The 23,246-nt window shown below is 41.5% G+C and overlaps 1 protein-coding gene across 1 annotated transcript in view; it reads right to left on the bottom strand.

Annotated features, from left to right (window-relative positions):
- Positions 1–970: 970 nt before the first annotated feature.
- RNF43 (ring finger protein 43) overlaps positions 971–23,246 on the bottom strand; it is a 43,979-nt gene continuing 21,703 nt past the window's right edge. Inside the window, exons 2-9 of the mRNA XM_075263887.1 lie at positions 10,508–10,630; positions 7,976–8,050; positions 5,102–5,233; positions 4,893–4,994; positions 3,452–3,628; positions 3,094–3,196; positions 1,347–2,435; positions 971–1,028 (exon numbers count right to left, since the gene is read on the bottom strand). Of these exons, the coding sequence (XP_075119988.1) occupies positions 982–1,028; positions 1,347–2,435; positions 3,094–3,196; positions 3,452–3,628; positions 4,893–4,994; positions 5,102–5,233; positions 7,976–8,050; positions 10,508–10,630 (1,848 nt within the window). The 3' untranslated portion in view covers positions 971–981. The remainder of the gene's footprint in view (positions 1,029–1,346; positions 2,436–3,093; positions 3,197–3,451; positions 3,629–4,892; positions 4,995–5,101; positions 5,234–7,975; positions 8,051–10,507; positions 10,631–23,246) is intronic.

A 23,246-nucleotide genomic window follows, 5' to 3' on the forward strand; every position in this document is an offset into this window, starting at 1 on the left:
TTGAACATCCATGGCGCGAACAACCCGATCAAGGTGGTCCAACAGATTCTCGATTGGGTTCAAGTCCGGAGAATTTGCTGGCCAAGGGAGTACGGTAAACTCATCCTGGAGCTCCTTGAACCACGCACGTACACTGCGAGCTTTATGACACGTCGCATTGTCTTGCTGGTAGATGACATAATCCTGAGGAAAAACATTTCGCATGTAGGGGTTAACATGGTCCGCAAGGATAGATGCATACTTGTGTTGATCCATCGTGCCCTCCACAATGATAAGTGCACCCAGATGGCTGATGACAAGTGTCTTCTGCGATTGGTTATTTAACGTTGACATCAAAAGTAGGCGGTGGTCACATTAATATCACTGGACTGTGTAGTAATACTTATGATAGTGTATAAGTGTCTTAGTGAGGAAGACCTACGTAATATGGTCACTGACCTCAGTTTCAGTAGGATTACTACACCCACTACTGTACTATACTAGTCTGAAAATCTCCTTACTCATTTCCATCACAGCTGAGTACTGTATCTGTTCCCTGGAGGTTGCCCAAATATACCAACATACAATTGCCTTATAGCTTTCTTGTATGATTTATAGGTTTTATAATACTTATAGGTTTCTTGTATGGCACTTTAAATACCTTTTAATGTCCCTTATGTTTCATTTTAGGAACAGTTTTACCATTGATGTCAATTGTATCCAGCTCGACAAAAACAATGCATGAAATGAATATGCCGAGGAAAAGTATTACATGTTTTAGAGATTTCTCACCAGGCTTAAGAACCGGAAGTGTAAACTCACATGCACAGATGTTCTTCTCGGCTCAGTCAGCAGCTGCACAGACTCTATGGAGATGAAACGGCTGTAAAATGACCTCGGAGGCTAAGGGAAAAATCTGGAAGCTTGGATATGAAGGCAGCCTGCTGGGGACGTTTGAGTCCCCATCACTGGAGCCTGTAATGGTGGGTCCTGCCTGAAGTTTTACACTGTGTGTTCACATACAGCTTCAATCTCTTCAGTACCAACACCTAGAGGAAAATGGTTAAAAAGAAAATATATTAAAAATCCCATTGTTCAGGCATGTGCAGATGGAGTTTCATCTGCTTTGCCTATTGCTATACGTTGAACACCTTAAAGCCTCTCTAGAAAAGCATAAAGCAACAAAATACAACAAAGCAAAATAAAGCAACATAAACAACAGAATATAATAGTAATGTATATCACATGAATGGATTATACATATAGATTATCTTTATGACCTATAGCATGTACATGGGCCTTTAGCAGGATAGAAGAACAGGACACCATTATACTGAGGAGCAATGCCATGTGAGCTTGTGACTTACCTTGGTTGTGGTTGGTGTGATGAGGAGGGTGATACAAGTGCATCATTGCGGTGTTTTCTCGATGTGTGTTCACTCTTGTATGCGGCAGTCTGGCTCCATCTGTCCACAGTGGATGTACTCTTTCAGAGTGCTGAACACCATGGCTTGTGTTGAGGTGACGGGTGCTATAAGGGGGAAGATGCACCTGTGCAGATGATCTTTTCTTCCGATGACTTCTACTTGGGGGTTCACTCCTGTGTCCCCTAAAAGTCGTGGGGGCTTCAGGATCATTTGGCTCATGGGATGGTGATGCAGATTGTGGTGAGGACTGGCTGTGCCTCACGGCTTCCCTGTTAGTCCTTGAATCAAGGTAGTGCCTAGATGAATGAGTTTTGGGCTCTTTTCGAGTCAAAAGAGATCTAGATTCCCCACTATGACCATTAGATGATCTGTGCTCCCTATGACTCACAAGATCTGTCCTTGTCTCGCCCCTAGAGGGTCGAGGTCTCCTTTTCGGTCTGTGGGGGTAAGAAGAATTGGGTTGTTGCCGTCTGTAGTGGTGATGTCTATGCTGGTGGTAGTGAACATGGCTGGCATAGGAGCTTTGGGTAGGCACAACAGTGTTAAATCCTGGAAGGTCATTTTGAGGTAGAAGAATAGAGGCAAGTGCTGGAGGTGGTGAGTCTCCTGGGTTGCTCTGAGAGCTGTGGCAAGAAGAGGACGACGACGATCCTTGCAAGCAACGTAGACTGACATCTGTACAGTTCTCACTGGAGGAGCCATTAAAAGGTCCTGAACTGCTATCACTGCCTGGGTCATCAGGTGAATATCCACTGGACACTTGGCAGAGGGGAGAAATTCCAACTTCCCTGGGCCCCTCTGGTGTACGACGGTGGGAACGGGGCACAGCTGCTTCCCACTGAAGTCCAGTACCAAGAGTATATGGGGAGCGGGACAAAAATAGACTATTGTTCAGTGGAGGGTATCTTAATGGTGTTGTATGAGGATGAGGAGGATACTGGAAGTGAGCAGTTCCTGGATATCGCCTCCATAACTGTGGATGTGACGGAGGTCTTATCGGTGCAGGACGTGAAGTAGCATTCGGTCCCGCTATAAATGAAAGAAAAAAAGTCAGGCAAAAACTGCAACCTATGGAGGGGATTGTTCAGCCCAAAATAAATTTTCATACAGATAGTCTATCATCAGTATGTGATTTGTGAGGGTGCGACACCCGGACCACACACAGATCAGCTGTTCCATCAACCTCAAGGAGAAGGAAGTTCCAGTAGTGGATGAAAGCATGTGCAGACTTCTCCTATTCAAGAATCAGAAGTAGCACTATACAATGGAAAGGAACTGCAGCGAGGAAATTTGACAGAATGTCAAGGACTCCAAGAAAAAAGATCTAACCAATAGGGTACATCATATAGGTATAACAGAACATGCAGTTTAACGTTTGTACAGAATGTACAAAAGTAAGCCGTAATAAAAACCTTTCTATATGCATTTACCCATTACAACAGTTTGCATTTAATTACTGAAACAGCAATGAGACCCTGTGCACAGACATTCCCTACATGGGAAGTCCTTGTACCCTGAAGAGCGTATTACATTTTCTACCAGAACTCTGGTTTGTGCACATTAACTGCAAAGTTATATATTCTCCCATAAGCCAAAGTGGACGCTGCTATAGCTTATTCCATATCATGGAAAGATAACTGATGAAAAGTCCGACCTTGACCGGAGCATTGCAAGGTCTCCAACTTACCCAAAATGTCAAACATGCAGAGGGGGCAGGTGCGATTATCCCTCAGCCAAGGATCCACACAACCCAGATGGTATTCATGGGAACAAGGTAAAATCCGTAAATCCTACAAAAAGAGAATCACAAAGAGATTGCTCTCTAAGTCCAACATTTCGACAATACACAAGTAATTTAATTTACTGGCTCTTGTACTACGTGCTCTTCTGGCTAATACCATCTATATCAGTTTCTGATACTTGCTGTAGTACAGAGTACACAGTCCTGCTGCCTACTCAAACATCAATAAATATTGCAGTGTATGTGACATTATATTTTCCCTTCCAAAAACTTGCTGTTCAACAAAATGATGCAAAATGATTACCTGTCCATCCGCAAACTCATCCAGACATACAGCACACACAGGTACAGAGCTGCTGGTGCTGGCAGTTTCAATCTGACAACCATTTAAGCTCCTTCGATGATCTCTTGCTACTCGAGACTGATATTTCCTTGTGCCAAGGCGACTGATGGCCAGCGCAGTCTGTTGCTGCACAGAATCCTGTAAGAAAAGCCATACATGTATAGAAAAATTGCAAAAATTATTGCTTCCTATGTAATATATCATCCTATAGGCCACTCATAACACAGGAGGAATCAACACCCACCTATTTTAAAGAACTAATTTCCAAGTTATTATCTACATTTAAAAATTCTACAGTCCTGACTCTGGCCACTAAGCCCAATAATATGCTGAGACTTTGCTTTCTGTTGGAGAATTCTTTGCAGCAGCCCCTCACTTATCACTACACTGATGATCACAGCTAATATATATATATATATATATATATATATATATATATATATATATATATATATATATATGACACAGAGTCCACCAGTCACAATATGCCACTAATAATCTACCTAATCTACCCCCTCTAGCTATAGAAAGACCTCTGCAGAAGTCACAGATCTAGAAAACTCTCCTACAGAAGTGAAAAGGGTCTGCTCCAGACTGGTGTGTCTAAGGCCCGTGGTTCAACTTTAGAAGACAGCCAGTCACAAACTCTTTTAGGCTAAGTGACAAGAGTTGGAATTGCAAGATTTTCTAACATTCAAGTGTAGATAACAACATAGAAAATTCTTAAAAGATATTTAATATATAAAAACCATAATTTTAAACAATAAGTCATTTCCTGGCGACACTTTCCCTTTAAAATATTTTTTCCAGGATTTGAAAAATTTAGGCAAGAGTAGGAAACTGGATGAAGTAATAAGAATAAAAGAAAAATTCCTATTCACAGCTCTTCAATCTTCCATTGCTTCAGCACTGTTTCTCCGCTGGATCCTGCAGATTTCTCGTCACTTTCTGTAGTGATCACGCGCCATAATTTACATGACTCTGCAGCCATCATTCGTCTCAGAGCTGATGCTGGCATGTAGGGCATTGGACTGCCGAGACTGGAGGGACTACTAGAGCAGTGGTCAGCCATTAAAGAGTGTATAGACATTTAATCGATTTTAACTTTATTCCACTTCCTTCACTTGCCTAATTTTTGTAAATCCCAGAAAGTCCTATTAGCTCTTAATCCTGCTACAAAAGAAGGAGTTGGGTAAAGCGGAGATGCGGGAAAGTTTGCGTTCTAAACTATACAATCCCATTCTTTGTGTGCAACAATAGACATGGTGTTTTTCCTCGGGCAATGTGCTATAATAAAACAATATGTATGACATAGAAAATATTGTTCAAGTCAACTATACATTCCTTGAATCCAGTAACATCTCCAATAAGAGCACAGACCGAGTGTCCAGAAGTCCATTACCTGTGTTGGAGTTCGCTTGCAATGAAGTCGAATCACAGAGTATATCACAATGATGGACACCGTTCCAACCACTGTGCCCAGAATCCAGACGTCATGGACAATCTGTAAGGATGGAGATAGCGTATAAGTGTTGAGCACGGTAATGGCTTACTTCCAGAAGGTTTAACCCTACCCACTATCATACTAATGCAGTAATGGCCTATCCTCACCAGCTTTAGTTGCTCCGGAACCTCAATCTTTACAATGGCTTCAGTGTTGTTGTGCACAAGGGACATCAGCAGTTCTGCATAGTGGTCTCGTACTAGTATCACAGGTAGATATAGCTCAGATGGTTGTTGTAACTAAGAAATAATAAAATATAAGCATTACTGTAAGACACTGCTAAATGCAAGATTTCATTCATCTCTTACGAACGCTTCCACCACTTGCGTCACCATCAACTAAGGTCAGAATGTGTGATTCATTGTAGACTTTGCACAGCATGGAGCGCCATTGTTGATGTTCAGTCCAAAGGGGGCCAGAAGTACTCAGACATATACCGGGAACGTGTAGTTCAAACACACACTGGGTTTGTTCTGTGCTTGCTCGGTGTATTGCCTCAACAGTGCCTGCGTGGGAGCTGTACTACGCTGGCTGAGATGCCAGCACTATGCAGAATGGGAAATTTATTTTTAGGGACAAAAAACTACCATGTGGCTTGTAAACACAATGAGACCTGCAATCGTCATGAAAATGCCTCAAATACCAGGGAAGCGGTTTATTTCAGTGTATGTAATGGAGTCAGCAGGTTATCAAAATTGTCCAGAAGTGAAAGAAAAAATCCTTTAAGATGGACATGCTAGTAAACTAAAGGGATCCTATCATTCAGATGGAATTTTTTGTCCCTAACACGTCGAAATAGCCTTGAGAAAGGCTATTTGTCTCCTACCTTTAGATGTCTTCTCCGCGCCGCCGTTCCATAAAAATCCCGGTTTTCGCCGGTATGCAAATGAGTTCTCTCCCAACACTGGGGCGGGCTCCAGCGCTCAAACAGCACTGGAGGCATCCCCAATGCTGCCAGAGAATTCTCCAGCGACGCTTCCATCTTCTTCAGGAACGTCCTCTTCCTCTGTCTTCTTCCGGCGCAGGCGGTGAAACATGTAGGCTTCGGACAGAGCCGACTGCGCATGCCCACGGCCACAAGAAAAATGGCCACTACACAGTAAGTAAGAGGCCATTTTCTTGCGGCCTGTGGGCATGCGCAGTCGGCTCTGCCCTCGAGCTACAAGCTTCACCGCCTGCGCCGGAAGAAGACACAGGAAGAGGACGTTCCTGAAGAAGATGGAGGCGTCGCTGGAGAGTTCTCTGGCAGAATTGGGGACGCCCCCAGTGCTGCAAGAGAACTCATTTGCATACCGGTGAAAACCGGGATTTCTACGGAACAGCGGCACGGAGAAGACATCTAAAGATAGGAGATGAATAGCCTTTCTTAAGGCTAATCCTATGTGTTAGGGACAAAAAATTCCATTTGAATGATAGGATCAATTTAAGAATATAGATAATGTGCACGTACGTGATCAGGATTATTTATACTGGTAGTGTAGGGACTCACATGATGACAGGCTTTGGAAGTTAGCAAATATTCTACTAATACCGTTTTTGCAGAACAAAGCCTGGTATTCGATATGGGAGAAGAATAGGGTGTCAATGATGTACACTTGGATAACGCTGGGCACCTCGTCTGGTATATTAGTATGAAACTTATTGGTTCATGTGTCAGATGAATTTCTCAGCCCAACTACAGCTCATGTGAACTGAGTTCACAGCATGAAGATTTATCATTCTGTGGGCTCTACTGCCCTGTACACACAGCATAATGTGAGTGTAAAACAGTAGAGTCGTAGTAGTTCTGAAGCTCATGGCATCATGAATCAGTAAGGTGCTGCAAGTTCCGTTCCCAGGAGCTTTGGCCGACCATATTTCTCGGCCCATATACATTCATGGGAGAGTCTCCTAGCCATGCTCTGTGCAGAGGTCATTGCGCAGGAAGGGGAGTAGATAAGCTGTGACCATCTCTTATAATAAATGGTGGATCCTATAATAAAGGAGTGTTATCTTTCATTGCAATCCTGTTAAGTGATAATGGAATGACTGCTGAAACATCAACAGAATAGTGCACAGAACAGGAAGTGTCAGACTATTCTTAGGTTCAGTGGCCAGTGTAAGGATTTTTTTTTTTTTTTTTAAATACAGATAAGGCTATGGGAACACAACCAAAAAGTCCTAAAAATATGTTTAACATAAAAACAGGATTCAAATGATAGGATATTTTCTGTTGACACATTTCCTTTAAAACTGCAGATTTATCCTTCATCCATGCTTTATCCAGCAGCTCAGTGCATGCAGACCTTATTTCAATTGCCGCAGACACTGAAAGCTTGCCTCCAGTTACAAGCAACTTTGCAGAAATAAATAATAGATGTGAATATTAAAAAACTTTGCAATATATCTTAAAGGAAATCTATTTTCTTCTCTATTTATTGAGCTGTTCTTCTGCTCCTTATCTTCAATCTGACCGTATCTCCATACTCATCCTCACATATAGAGCAGGCAGAGGTGGAGTCGGTATCTCCAGCTGACTAGTTCATTGATTTATTGCCTCATTTTATGCACTCCCAGCCTCTTATCTCCAACCTAGTAGTGTTAAAAGAGCACAGTGTAGCAGCAGCAATTACTTCAGTGTCTTTTGTAGTAGCATCTTGTTCATAAACTATTTTGAAGAAAGTAACTCTGCCTGAAAAGTGGAGAAAACATATTCTTAAATAAGATATATTACAAAGTTTCATATTTTCGCCTGTACTATTAATTTAAGAGAGGTTGCTGATAACTGGAAGTAGACTTGAATGATCACTGACTACAAGCTACTGAAATAGCAGAGGGATTTATATAATTATAAATCATCTATTGAGGGAATTGAGCCTTAATAAGACTATATTCGGGTCCCCTCCCTTCTTTGACATGTAGTAGAACTGAACACTTTTGAATAGCCCACAGATACAAAAAGTTGGTATACAGATTTCACAAAGCAGCATGGCTTGAATTACCTGGTATACAGCATCCGCATCGTCACTAATATCAAAGATTATAGCTCGAGAACCCCTTTCCCCTGCAAGCCGAACCTGAAATAAGAGCCATGAGATTACTGGAGGGCAGATACCAGAGTACAAAGGAAAACAAAGAGATTGGAGAGAAAGGAGGGTGAGGAGTCAGAGTGGAGCAGCACACGTTTAAGTATCGGATTCTACAAGGATATCTGCTGGGGAACCTTAACTAAGCCGCCCCTATGTGCTATTAGCTTTCATTGCACAAATCCCTATACACATCATTCCTTTCACTAAGCACTTAATATCCAAGCCAATGGAAAGCACACATTTTATGTGCGGAGCCATTGTTTATGCAATACATTGATGCTTGACAAACTAGTTCAACTACGCCACATACCGTATATATTCGAGTATAAGCCAAATTTTTCAGCACTCTTTTTATGCTGAAAAAGCCCCCCTTCGGCTTATTCTCGAGTCAGCAAAAAAAAAAAAATTATTTTTTTTTATTTTAAGGGAGGAGGGGGTGTCTCTGACCAGCCGCAATATCAATGTATAGAATACAATCTCCCATAAAATAATGGGGGAAAAAAGAAGCTTTAAAAAAATAAAAAAAATTAAAAGTTCTAAATCCCTCCTTTCCCTAAAATACATATAAAAGTAGAAAATTACTGTGAAACACAAACACATTAGGTATCCCTGTGTCTGAAAGTGTCCGGTCTACTGAATATAGAGTATCTGCAGTGTTCCTGTTCTGTCGGGAAAGGGTTAATAGGAGCATTGCAGATACCCTATATGCAGCCAGGCTGAATTCCAAGTGGGGGAAAAAAAAAACCCAGTCCTCAAGCTCAGGGAAGGGGCAGACAGACAACCAAAACACCCCCTCCCCTTCCCCAGCAACTACTGCACCCAAAACCCCAACCATTTTAATTTTTGAAATTTTCCAGTAGCTTTTGCATTTTCCCCCTCGGCTTATACTCGAGTCAATAAGTTTTCCCAGTTTTTGTCGTAAAATTAGGGGCCTCGACTTATATTCGGGTCGGCTTATACTCGAGTATATACGGTACTCCAGTTGAATGAATTGGATAAATATTGGTTCTGCCAACATACTATTTATGATGAGCTGGTAACACTTGCTTCCTTACTCTGGCTCTTCCATTGTGAAGAATCTCTTAAAGGGAACTTATAGTCTGAACATTTACCATTAGCCTTACACATAGTGTGCCAAATCATGTCTCTACTACAGGCCTTGATTCATGGATTCCAAGTTATACAAGTTGGGTGCTATTGGTTCTGTTTGAGTGCATCTTCACACGAGTCTGAATGCCAAGGCCAAGTAATATACCTACCACTTTCCAAAAGTGCCCCGTGAGATGGGTCAAAAAAGTGGACAGACTATGTAAGTATGCATTCCCAGGATTTTTTGTAAATGTTCTTATGGTGGTGGGGCTTAAAGAGCGTGCAAATTTTGGATTATATTACAAAAACTTTTTCTAAAGTCCAGCTCCACATGTTTTCAGGGGATGGATTTTCTTCCCGGCATAATAATGCAGACACTTGTTCACAAAGTGCAATTGTTTAATTGGCCAATGAAGTTGGGTAAGTGTTGTGTACAGAAATACAGTACAGGCGGCCAGGGGATAACAGATGGTTTCTAACTACAACTGCCCCCTCTACATTCCACCTCTTCAGGTGCACGGTCAGAGGTCAGTGGCCAGCTGCTTGATCAAAAGCAGGATGAGTAAAGCACTACATACACCATCATCATTATCCAGGACACCGCGCTACCAATTCCTCGTGGTAGTATTATTAATTGGCACTACATTCAATGTTTCCTAAATAAGAGTTTCAGATTTCCTCTCCATAGTTATAGAAAATGAATTAAAAGGAAGGTTCTGGTTTGACATCAATAGGGATAACATACCCCCTGACTTTTGCCAAAGTATCAGTTATGGTGAGTTTAGGCATACTGATTCCTCTGTTCCCTAAGTAGATGAAAGATGTCAGAAGTGTCTGGTTGATGCTTATCCCACTCAATAATCATGTACGCTCAGACCAGGAGTTGAGTCTATGACAGCAATCCCAGGATGTGTCCACATGGAAGAAAATTGGTCAAAATCTGCTTCAAAAGCTTAAAAAAAAAAAAAAAAAAAAAAACCCCTTCAAAATCTGCCACCCATTCATTTTAATGGGAGTTTTGGGCAAAATCCACATGAAGAATGAGCAGGATGCTTCTTTTTTCCCTGCCTCAAAATCAGCTCCAAATTCCTCCATGTGAACATAGTTGTATGGCTACACCAAAAACCATTTAGGGAATCATATGGGCAAAGGAAAAATTACTTCATTAACCACCCATCTAAGCATTAACCCTTAAAGTTGCAGTCCGTGGACATCTTGGGGACAGTGTTTTACATGATGCATGTTACCAGGTTATCATGGGACCTCTAATGTGGTCTCTGCAAAGGAAAACATATCTAACATCTGAACCTTCTAAACATTCACTCACTATATGGTCATATACAGGTACTATCTTACCTTGTTTGCCAGGGGTAGACATGGTTGGGGGGAACGTTCTGGGCTCTCCAGTTTCACAATGGAAATGAATCCTGGTTTCGGTGGGTCATCATCACTGGCATTGCAAAGTGACAGCGGGTGAAACTAAAATTAAAGAGACACTAGTAAGAACTTGTATAATGATGAACAAGACTGCATCATATACTAAAAAGGCGAAGAAAAAAAAGTGACCGCACAAATTCTGGTCACCCACGGTCGCTGGATCATGGATTGTTGGTAAGATGGTGTATGTTTGTTTGTCTCCTTTTGTATATACGCTCGCAGGGGCGACCGAGGGGGCGGCAGACTTTCTTTTCCTTTGCTGCATTGTTCTTTTATGTTATACAATAGAGAGATGTTGTAAGGGACGGACAATTAATCTTAATCTAAAGATTCACAACTTTGTCAGAACTTTCCAAGTTTACATTTGCTTCTGAAGATCGTGAGAGTGAGATTAAACAGAGGGAATATAGACATCTTGTCATTTCCTTATATTTAGAGAACATCTTTTCTGTGACTGGTCACAAGCACACAGTTGGGTTATGTTGCAGACATACAGCAGAGGAAGCTGCCAGATAGATGACTATAGACTGTATAGATGTGCTAAATGAGAGGAACCATTCTGCAATTTTTTTGTGCCTAAATCCTCATCAAATTCACTAATGTTTTATTTCTCAGTCACATGCAGAAGAAAAACGATGTGCGTAATGATGGCCGTGTTCTTAATCTGCACAGATTCTGCTTTAAAAAGCCACAGATTAGCCACACTGAATAACAATGGTGCTAATCCTAGTGCGGATCTGACGTCACAAGTGCTGCGGATTCTGTGAAGAATACATGTGGGCTGATAGAGGCCATAGTGGCCTGTGCTTAGGGTCTGTGATCAGAGGGCGTATGGGGGATATGTTTGGCCTTGCTCACTATCCTCTACTTTAACTTTTGCCACAGTAAGGTTTATGCAAATCCATCCATCTAAAAAAAAAAAACTGATTAAAAAAATAACCCAAAACCTATAAAACCGATATTTTTTGGTGAATCAATCAATAGGTATCCATAAAAAAAAAAAAGTGTTTGTGTCAATTTTTGTCAGATCCGTTTTTGTTCCCCTCGATCTTCATTTTGAGCATGGACTGAAAAAAATGAAGAGGGAAAAGCGCATTGTAAAATGGACACAAAAGGATTACTACTTGATAATAATCTGTTTGTATCCAACTTCCATGGACAACAATGTTATAAAATAAAACAAAACAACACAACATACATTGCTGTCTGCCGTGTATCCTTATTTTTTGGCAGAGCAAAAGTGCAACTCTATCCAAAAGAGGGGATACACGGTGGAAATGCTCCAAACGCACACCGGCAGATGGTCATAAAAATCCATTGAAATCAGTTTTTATGATCTTCCGATGGATCACAAAAACAAATTAGCTGCGGAGACACCAAGGCAGATGTGAACCCAGCCTTAGAGACACACTGCTGCACACTCCTCCCAATGTCTTCAACTAAGGGGTCACTTAACTTCTAAGGTCAATACCTTTGCTTGGCATAGATTAAAAAAGCTTTAATAAGTACATCTGATAAGCAATTTACGGAAAAAAATGGTGTTCTCATACCGTGCTGAACAATATCCATACAGCCTGAAAGCTACGAAGAAAAGAAAAGTGACAGTGAAATGAGATAGATGGGCAAACAAGGAGAGAGTGCAAGGTAAATGTTTGCAGATAGATGAACAATATCAGGTATCTAGGTTGAGGGGCTCCATGGAGGAAATGAAGGAGATAGAATGAGATAGGAATGTCCCCAGACGTTCTAAACATCAAGAACCTGCTTATGAGAATATAATAATTGTGCTCCTGGCTCCAGAGCTCACTCCAATCCAGCCACAAGGAATGTCTGTGTACTCAGAGCAGGAGAACAATATTTAGTCTGAAGATAGAAGGACACAGATGCACAGATAAACATACCATCTTCCCAGCGGGCCCCACTAAAGTGTTGCCTCTGTATATTGCATGAAAGCAAACAGCCTATGTACACACCGGCCAGGACTTTTTGTAATGCAAATCGCCCCCAGTATCAGGACTGAAGCTCTGAAGTATGCCACTATATGGTGTGATAAACTACAAGCACAAAGCAAGGACTCACTGTGTCAAATACCTATGTAGCCAGGGAATATGCATAAATGCAATATGTTAATGGACTAGATGAATATTCGCAAATTAGCATACATGCCATAAAATGTCAAAGCAGGCACCCAGGTTTATATCAATGGAACTGTGGCAAAAAAATCTGTAACATATACCCTAAAGGAGGATCACAGTATATGACTGCTATATATTATTTGGGCACTACAATGTGGTATTTTGTGGGATATATATCAGATTTCCTTGTAGCATTTAGTGGGGTGAAAGAGAGAAATACACTAAGAATATTGAGGATGTGGAGGCTACTTTTTATTGTTGTTGCTGTCCAGGGCTCTATTCTATAAAACAGACCTTTTATTTTGGCAGGGGCCCTGCATATAATCTTCTAATGCCATAAATAGATTTTAGACCAACTTGATGATCTCGGTGGTGTCATATGAACAGAAGCGCATATGTAAGTAAAGATTACGATTTATTTTTTCTGATACAGCGCCATCATAATCGGCAGTGCTTTACAGATCAACACTGTCTCTAGTGGGGTTCACAATCTAAAATCCCTAACAGTATGTCTTTGGAGTATGGGAGGAATCCATGCAAATATGGGGAGAACATAAAAACGCCATGAAGATGTTGTCCTTGGCCGGATTCAAACCTAGGACTCAGGGAAACTGTCAGCCTCCTCTCTTCCCATAAGATTTGAATGAGTTGTACTAAATTTTCAACTTATCACCAGTCCACAACACAGTAACAGGGGTCCCATGCCCATCCTCCTCACATGAATGGGCTATACTGTCCTGCTACTTCATTCATCCTTATGGGATTGCCAATGATAGCTGAGCATTATAGTCTGCTTATTTCAGAAGTCCCATAGAAATAAATGGAGTGGCATCCTGTATGTTCAATCTGCCACTGCATTCATATAGGGTACATGGGAAGTCTATTGTGTCACTGGTGGAGGCAAAGCGATAAGCAGAATTTTATATATCAGCTTCCATCTTTGCATTTTATTGTATTACCCTGTAAAATACTGTAATAGCAAGTAAAAAGTTCAAAATCATTGGTCAGTGTACACATGAGCCGAACAAACAGCAAGAAACTTCTGGCTGGTCACTGACCGATTCTCTTATGACAGCCTGAAAATGATCATTACTCCATTTTATCCCTTCAAGTAAACAGGCGTTTAGTAGAGGAGGTAAGAATAAATGCTCAAAGGTACACAATCTAAAGGAGTTTGTTACCAGGAAATTCAATATCATAATATCCATAGTGAATTGTGGAGGACATAATGCAGAGCACCATCACAGCTTTAGATACAATAGATAGACTGTGATATTAGAAATACATAAGCCAGGCTCCAGTGTAATGGGGCGTGTCAGAGACTCTGTACTTCAAACCTGAATACGGAGCCCTTGGAGGCGCTGGCACGCCCCATTACACTAAGGCTCACTTGCAGATTTTACTTTTTTATCATATGGTGTAAGTACTGGATGGGAAAGTTTAAGTTTAAGGCCTGCAACAAAAAAACGCTGTGGGATAAACCACAGCAGCAATGTATCGCATTTTGTTCCTGTAGCGCTTTTCCGTAGGTATAATTGACATGCTGTGATTCTCAAAACCATGACGGTTTTGAAATCGCAGTGTCTCCGCATATTTTTCCATATAGAATGCAGCTTTATTTTCTGCTGTGTTCACACTACGGCTTTTTATGGGGCCCTGGCCTAAAATTGATCAAAATCATAAAAAATACTTAGGACATTGTTACATATAAATGATGCTTTTGAAATTATAACTTGCTAACAGGTTGACGGGCTCTTGTTTTTACCAATTTATTGTCACATATAAAAGGACCATTGCTCTCCAAGTACTCGAGCCAGCAATTCGCACTCATTGCCTTGTGGTGTCACCCATTTGTAAAACCAAGTTTAAACATATCATCAAAGAGGAAAGAAGAAAAAAAAAACTACACCTGAAAATTAGCTGCAAAAATGAGTAAGTCCGCCAAAAATTTCATGTTAGCAAATTCAGGAAACAATTATTTTAAATTAAAAAGCAGTGACGTATCTGCTGAATCTGGAATAACCTCTAGGGCATCTCCTAACATTAGATGGCAAAAAGTACAGTCTACAACAAGACTGGGCTGAATTCTTCCTGTCTGACACACAAGATCTATTACTGAAAAGAACAGACTTTTGCATAGTACATTTACACAACTATTTTGTTCAGATTTTTTTTTTAATATACCATTTTTTTATATACTATTTCCTGCTGTAAAAATGGTAAACTGTGATTTTTTTTTTTTTTGTGCGGCAGAAGTCTATACTACACCGCACATCGGGGAGGTAAGATGTTGCCGCCAAAGCCAAAGACTGCACCAACATGCTGTTTTTCCAAAAAGAGATTTCAGAATAGATCTGTCCCACTACAATGAATACTGAGCAAACGTAGACAAGACAATCCCAACCACACCAGATTTATCAAAGTATCTAATGATGAACGATAAATGTGTTATATCTATTACCTGGTTTAGGGCTCATTTACACGGGGCAAGAGGGGGCGGATTCTGACGCCAAATCCACCTCAAAATCCACCCCCTCACAATAGAGGTCTATGTAGACCGCTAGCTTTCTTTTTTCTGTGAGTGGTATGTTCTGGCTCATGGAAAAAAGAAGCGAGCTGCCCTTTCTTCAGGCAGATTCTACGGCTGAGTCAGCTCCGGCGTCCGCCTCGCGACACCTCCCTTCGGACTAGGCTCATTCATTTGAGCCTACTCTGGAGCAGGAAGCCGCGACAGTCACAGCAGGCACATTTTGGTCTAATTCCGAATCAGAACCAAAATATGCCATTCCGTGCCCCGTGTGAACTAGCCCTGTGTTTGACAAAAAAAAGAAGAAGTGCCAAAACGCCTGTGCAATGTGTTGCATAATAAGCCAAAAGTGGCAGAAAGTGAGGGGGGGGGGGGGGGGAAGCTAAGCAGTAGTCAATGCTAGGTGTCCAAAAAATGTTATTGCTGTTTTTCTGCCATAGACATATATAGGGTCAGGATGGCAAAAATGAAACACAGTTAAAAGCAGCAGGCATTTTTGCTGTGTTTTGCTACATGGGGCCTTAGCCTAGATTGTTAGTAAATGTGGGACCAAGCTGTTATGAGAGTTTGGTCCCATTGTATGTCATGTACGAAAGTACAAAACACAGCCGTACGTAACACTTATACAACAATCGCACAAACAGGCAGAATATAACACAGAAAACCATCTTCAAATAGGGCTCAGTCAATTCACTTCTTGGCCTAGTTTACTGAGGTAAATGAAAGAGGCTACTGAAGATTTGTGTAGAAGACTCCCAGGAGAGAATCTATTGAGCGTCTGACTCTATTGGAAATTATATGGTAAGGTTCACACCGTGCTGTTTTTTATTTGTCTTTTTAGTCAAAATGAGTAGTATATCTTGCAGATTTGATGAAAAAAATGTCAGCAACTGAATGGGGTTGTTTCTGTCTGTATGTGCATCTATATAATCCCCTTTTAGCGGTGGAAAGGTCTGCTGCGTGTGAACACATGTCAAGTCTTGTCTTTATACTTTTCCTCCATTTGAGATTCATTTATGATCTAGAAAAATGTTGGGCCACTACTTTGTGCTTGTTCCCATACATTCATTCATCATCTGGTTTTTTTTTTTCTAAGGCGCAGTAGTAAAACGCCAGAGGGAAACAGATGCCAGAACGGATCCTGTTGTTTCCTATGGGATCAGTTCTGACATCCAGCGCATCAGTCATGACACCAGATGTCTCCCAGCATGGACATAACATGCTGCCATACCGTACACAAATCACATCAGCCTTACAGGTGACGGCCAGAGAGTAGACCCCAACACACAACTCCCAACTGCAGCTTAGGGACAGGGCAGAAGGATATTGGGATTGAATACAGACACACCTAAACCTTAAAATGAATGCCAAGTTTACTGCACAGAGATTAGAAAATGAAGGCTGTAATGGAGAAGTCCTAGGAGTATGTGTGTGACAGGGCAGGGGCTGAGATTTGGCCTCGTCTCTTTCCATCTTGTATTAACTGTCGGCCCCTTTAGTGCTGTTTGAACTCTTTGCAGAGCAGAGTTAACGTTTGCAGGCAGTGTGTGTCTTGGCTGCGAGCCGAAATTCTTACACACCCGTGGCACATTCTCACAGAAGCCAACATGCTGATAAAAGGAGTGAGCAGGGACAGCCGCAGAAAAGAAGCAAAGGGAGGATTCTTCAACCCTGTAAACATGTGCTAAGCTTGGGGTTTAATATCTGACTTCTACCAAACAAGGTATAAAAGATACAGCCGTGCCAACACAACAGTCACATAGAAAAGCTGTAGGTAGGTGAACTGTTCTGGAAAAACACACATTATTAATGGTCCATCACCTCCATAGACACCTAGTATAATGCAGTATGGCCGCCCTCATATACACAAGCAATGAACAACAAAGCTTGCCGGCACGACCGGCAATAAAATGGCAAAGGTTTGGCATCTGCAAAGTTTTTCTGATGCAATGAGAGGGTGCAGATGCCTTGAATGCCTAGGAACATTGTTGCATCAGAGCTGGTTTTGATGGAGAGCAACTGAAGTGAACTTGAGGGTTTCATACAATAGGAGCGGTATAGACTCTTTCACCATAACTTTTCCATCAAGTTAAAGGGGTTTTCTTACATAGTAAAACCAGAAGCTAGCAGGCAGCAGAATCCATGGCCAAGCAATATGTCCCGATAGCCATTACAGCTCCCACAGAAGAGGTTACTCAACTTTCCTAAAGTCCTGAACGGCTAATAAAATGAGGAAAGATCATTACAAACTGGTAAATTCCCCTGCTGAGGGCTTATTGATTTATCCTACAGTGATGACAAGCCATAAGTGCACACGTGACCACTGCAGACATTCACTGGCTAGGTCATCAGTATACAATCTGTGGGGGTCCGACACCAAGACCCCACATAGATCAGCTGTTCTAGTAGCCAGAAGCTGCTAGTGTATGGAGAACGCGAACAGCATTGTTCTCTGAAACCCAGACCCTGTACAGATGAGCTGTTCTCGTGGCCATCCTGGTCCACTCTATAGTGGTGGTTCTGGTAAATTGCAATATTGCTCCTATTAGTTGAATAGGAAGCGGTGCTGCACATGGACAGAACAGCTGATCTATGTGGGGCCCAGGTGTCAGACCCCCACAGACCTATCCTATGGATACAAGACATTTAATGTGTGGCCACTTTCTAAAAAATCTGTCACAACGTCACAGGAGTCTTCTAACAAAAAGGGATTGTCCGAAGCAGAGAATACAACCTGCTGCACTAACCAGGGAAACACTGACGGTAATTTACTATGACTGGAGTTTCCTACATCAGTCTGAATTCATTCCCCCACTGGTACAAGATGCACCTGACTTACTAAGAGCCCAAACTAAATAATTAGAAACTGAATCATTCTGCCGCATCTTACAAGGTCCCATGTGCCAAAAATTAAAATCTGGCGTAACTCACTTCTAGCAAATCTATTGGGCTGAGATGTCCCCGTCCTGCCATGATCTTTTTAAAAAAGTGGCCAGTAAGTCGGAAAATGGAGAATTTTTTTTTTTATAATGTACTGCGCACCAAAAATGCACCACTTTTGTACCGGGAAACGGGCATGCTTATTTAAGTAAATTTCCCCAATTTGTTCAACAAGAGGAAGAGAATTGTACCCGAGGACATACAAGCATAACTGAACTACCCCCAACCATACCACAATTGCATTTGGGTGACATGACTCTGAGCTACTAAATGCCAGAATTTTCCATTTCTGTGGCTATAGATAACATTACACATGTCTACCTTCTGGGGGAGCAGAGTATGTGCACCGTGAATCGCAGATAGTTTGCGGCGTACCTGCAGCGCTGCTCAGACATCTCCGGTTAACAGGTTGCAGCCTCATAAATCAGTAATGTGGTTACTTTGTGTGTTATTTTAACAATGCCTTTAACATAGTATTAATTATGATCTGTTCCATTTAATAAGCGCTTGCTTTAGAAGTGTGATATTATGTAAGAACTCCCACACATGGAAAAAGGAGGCAAATTAATCAAATGTTCCATATTTCATGGCTTTTGGAGGCTGCAGCGTAGCATAAGAAACTTGAAAGAAAAAAAAAATCCTCCACTTTGTATGGCTACATGAGCGCTGGCATTGTGTAATGGGGATCCGAGCCGAGTCAGGTTTACTGCCTTAAAAGCGCTGCCAACCAAGCAAACACAAATTAGCTCCACCAGTCTGTTCTCACTTCAGTCATTTTCCCAGTATATAGTTATGAAGTTCCAGAAGAGTTCACAACCAAGTGGATTTAACTATTAATATTCAGAAGGATATTTACCATATTCCTATAGAAAGCTGCACGACTATAGTACTCAATGAGTTAAAAGTACACATCCAAGGGGTGGTAAACCTGAAGATCATAGCTTATAGAAGTACATTTTATAAAAAGTGCTGCTAATATATGTCAGTAATTTTTGTAAATGTTTCTAGAGGTTCTTAGAGCTATGGGATGTAAAGTATTGATCACGGGAGTAGATATTTTTCTGGATTTTAATCCTGAATAACAGAAGGAAGTCTACAGGGAAGAGTACACTTCATTAAAACACATGACAAATGTGTGCAAGACAATCTTGAACTCCGGCGTCTCTTTAAATGAGTTAAATCATTATATTTGGCCTACACTAGGTTCACACTAGCGTCGGCCTATCAGGGGATCAGAACAACAGATAGGCAGACTGCTACAACAGTGGTCACAAACAGAGCCTGACAGACCCCTTTAACTATAATGGGATCCGTTGGGTGTCCATTCCTTTAAACTGGAACCGCCAGATGAAAAAGTCAACACACACTACAGCAGGGGTAGGGAACGTACGGCTCTCCAGCTGTTGCAAAACTACAATTCCCAGCATGCTTACTTGCTCTGCTGTTCTTGGAACTCCCATTGACCTGAATGGAGCATGTTGGGAGTTGTAGTTTCACAGCAGCTGGAGAGCCGAAGGTTCACTATCCCTGCACTACAGCAAACACTCCAATGCAGATGTGAGGGTAGCCATAGGGAGACAAAATGCAGCTATATGCATCATAATTCCCAAAAAGAATATAAAAATACCAGAGAGGTAGGACAAACTACTGAATACTACTAAATATCTTTATTGGAGAGGGAACCTACCACCTCCCTAAGTATATTCAACTGTTACCAACATATACATAGAGAACTTTACAGCAATACATATATCTTACCATTGCTATGTATGCGACTTTTATAGAATAGGAGAAAAGAAAAACTGGCATGGTCAGTAAATCAGGCAGTTGTTGCATTGGGGTCTTGGTATGGGCACTGCCCTTGTTGTTCAAGTAGTATGGGTGATGTTATAGCAGTGAGAGGATCAACCCCCACTGCATGGGGGGGGGTATAGGCAGGAGCCTATGTGGAAAGAGCAGTTCTCCAGGAGCTCCGCCCCCATCGCACCAACTGTCTGACTTGCGCAAGAGTTCAAAGTTGTTTTTCTCCAGACCTACATCTAAATCTATTTTTATCCAAATTAATCTAAATTTAAGTGATCAGGCGGGTCTGGGGGTATCAGAATCCTATTCATCTTTTATTGATAACCTTTTAAATGCACACAAATATATGTGTATTTTTATTCAGAACTGGACAACCCCTTTAAATATTGTTCATCTCCATATAGTTTGTGTCAGGCCGTGTAAAAAGCTTTTTAAATGAGTGTCAACTGACTGGTGATATGATTGATTGGAGAGGATTCCAGACAGAAATATGTCCATGTGATAGGATCCTTAGTAAACAAACCTAGCTAGTAGCGGTAAAAAGAAGTGAACTGCCCCATCTTGCCGCGGATTCCACGTCTGAATCAGCTGCGGCGCGAAGTTCCGGCCCATTCATTTGGGCCTAATCCGTAGTGGAATGCCGCGACGGGATGCCAGTGCACTGCAACGGCATCTTGTTGCGTCTAGCTGTGACGAAATGTGGACACGTGGAATTCATGTAACTCCGTGTGAACTAGCCCTTACTTTGACTCAAAAAAACTGCAGCAAAATCTGTGACAACAAAGCTGTGTTTCCGCAATGTGGGGCCTCAGCCTTAAGGAGGACTCATAAGGATTCACCATTATGGCGTCTGGATAGAGTCAGAATTGCAGTACCTTTCAATATAAATATTCATGTATAACTGGGCAGATTTGCCATTTTGAAGCCTTGGAGAAGCTTGGCGACACCCTCTATGGTAACTTTTAGGATGGACTAACACGTTGCTTACTTAAAATTCCACAAAATCTAGTGAATGGGTTTCTAGCTAGTGTACTGACAGGACAAGGTTTCATGGCTGTGTGCTATCAGTTTTATTTTTTTAGTATCATATAGCACATAGCCCCATTGAAATCAATGGATCTATACACAGGGCCACCTTTTAACAGTCTGCGTGTCCGATCCATTGATATATAGCGTCAGTGTGTCATCTATTGGGCCATTTTCACCGATCCCTCCATAGAATCAAATCTATGCAGCATCTGTGAAAACGGGTAACACTTGTGGGATTTACATCAGCAGTGAAAAATGTGCTATTCCATGGTGGAGTACAGGGCCCGGTCATGTGAAAACGCTCTAATGGTAATATTTAATTTTATATTTGCATTTTTAAGCCACTTAGACATGGCTGTGCCTCTCCATGTACATGTGTTTGTGAATAGAGCGCAGGCACACAGAATTCCTCTGTGGCTGCGTATCCCGACATGCCTTCCCACATGTCTGCAAGGATCTAGTAGCTACAACCCAGCTCCAGCATTTCTTCACCTTGGAGTACAGTTCAATGAACAAAGTTCTGCAGGTTTCTACTGTGAAGTAAGGAATTATCTCCAAGTCTCCCTCACTCTCCCCCAACCCACACGCTCCCTTTTATCATTCCTGCCAGCAGCTGCACGTAGCATGGTTATAAAACTATTTCTTTTGTTCCACTTGTAATAAAAAAAAAAAAAAAGTTGTTCCCAGGGCGTGTTTTGAAGGCAAAATGAGCGGTGCCTCTGAAGTATATTATCCTTCCATTATAAGCAGGAGAGTGATAATGCAGAGAAAGGTCATGTCCTGCCTCGCAGCTTCTAAGTGTTCCTATTTATTAACAGTTCCCCATGCTGAAGGGAAGGAGAAACAGACTGATAAATAAAACAAAAACATCTACACAGCTTCACCTGCCTTGTGTCATTCAGATTTCCAAATACTAAAAGATGAAGCACATGAATTTTTTTTTTTTTTTTTAATTACCCACGTTGTGGAATCGCAGCTTTTTTGTTGCAGATTTTGTTGTGGTTTTTTGAGCCAAAGTCAGGCGTGGATTGAACAGTAGGTAGAAGTATAAGAACTTCCTATATATTTCCCATTCTTGTTGTAGCCATTCTTGACTTTGGCTCAAAAAAAAAAAAAAAAACCTGCAACAAAAAAAAGTTGCGTTTCTGCAACGTGGGGCCATAGCATGAAAGTGGTTTTCCCCTGTCAGAGTTATTGTGTTCAGGGAACTATAAAAGAACTTGCAAAGAAGAAAACTTGTCACATAAAAAACACCCACGAAAACAAAAATAAAGAGATGGATTTGCTTACTTTTAGCATCACTATCTTCCTGTTTACTTTCCACTACATCACAGGCCCGGTTTACATCTGCGTTTGGGATTCAGTTCGGAACGGAAACCTATACACATAGAGAAGCGAATACCTGGGAAAAGACGCGGACCCATAGACTATAATGGGGTCTGAGGAGTCTCCACACGAAACATGCGGAAAGAAAAGTACTGCTTGCAGAACAGAAACCACATGGGTCACATTATAGTCTATGGGGTCCGCATGTTTTCCCAGGTAACTGCTTCTCTATATTTATAGTTTTCCATTCGGGGGTCCCCAAGTGGAATCCCAAATGCAGATGTGAACCGGGCCTCAGTTTACGTAATCTAAGCGCTTTATGGTGTACCTTATGAAGAGTTGACATGGAGGGGAGGACTTTCTAAACAAAGTGACCAAGTGACTGATCTTTTACATCAATATAAATAGAAATATAATATACTTGGCTTTAAAGAGGACCTTTCACCACCTCCAGCATGTCCAGCTCTTTACTTCATTTAATAGATGGTTTTGCACTAATTAGCACACTTGAGGTTTTTTCTCTAGCCCCCACTGTTCCCAAGCAATAAGTTCTGTTAGTTTTGGTGCCTGATATGCTGTTTAGGCCCTGTACTGTCAGGTATGTGGTGTCAGGCAGGAGCAGACAAGGGGTGTGATTTGGAGCTCTTACATTGGCTGTCTCTGATTGTAGATCTGAATTACGCCCCCTGCCTGACACCGCCCTTCTAACAGTACAGAGCATATCAGGCATCAAAACTAACAGCATTGATTGCTTAGAAACAGTGGTGGCTAAAGGAAAAGTCCAACTCCATGGCAGCGAGTTGTTGTTGGTGGCGAAAAGTCCTCCTTTAGTGAATTCTCCCTCACTTCTTCCAACAAATTAAATAATAATAGATAAATCCAGACGTAATGGGTACAA

The sequence above is a fragment of the Leptodactylus fuscus genome, chromosome 2 (assembly GCF_031893055.1).
Source record: "Leptodactylus fuscus isolate aLepFus1 chromosome 2, aLepFus1.hap2, whole genome shotgun sequence".
Classification (NCBI taxonomy): domain Eukaryota; kingdom Metazoa; phylum Chordata; class Amphibia; order Anura; family Leptodactylidae; genus Leptodactylus; species Leptodactylus fuscus.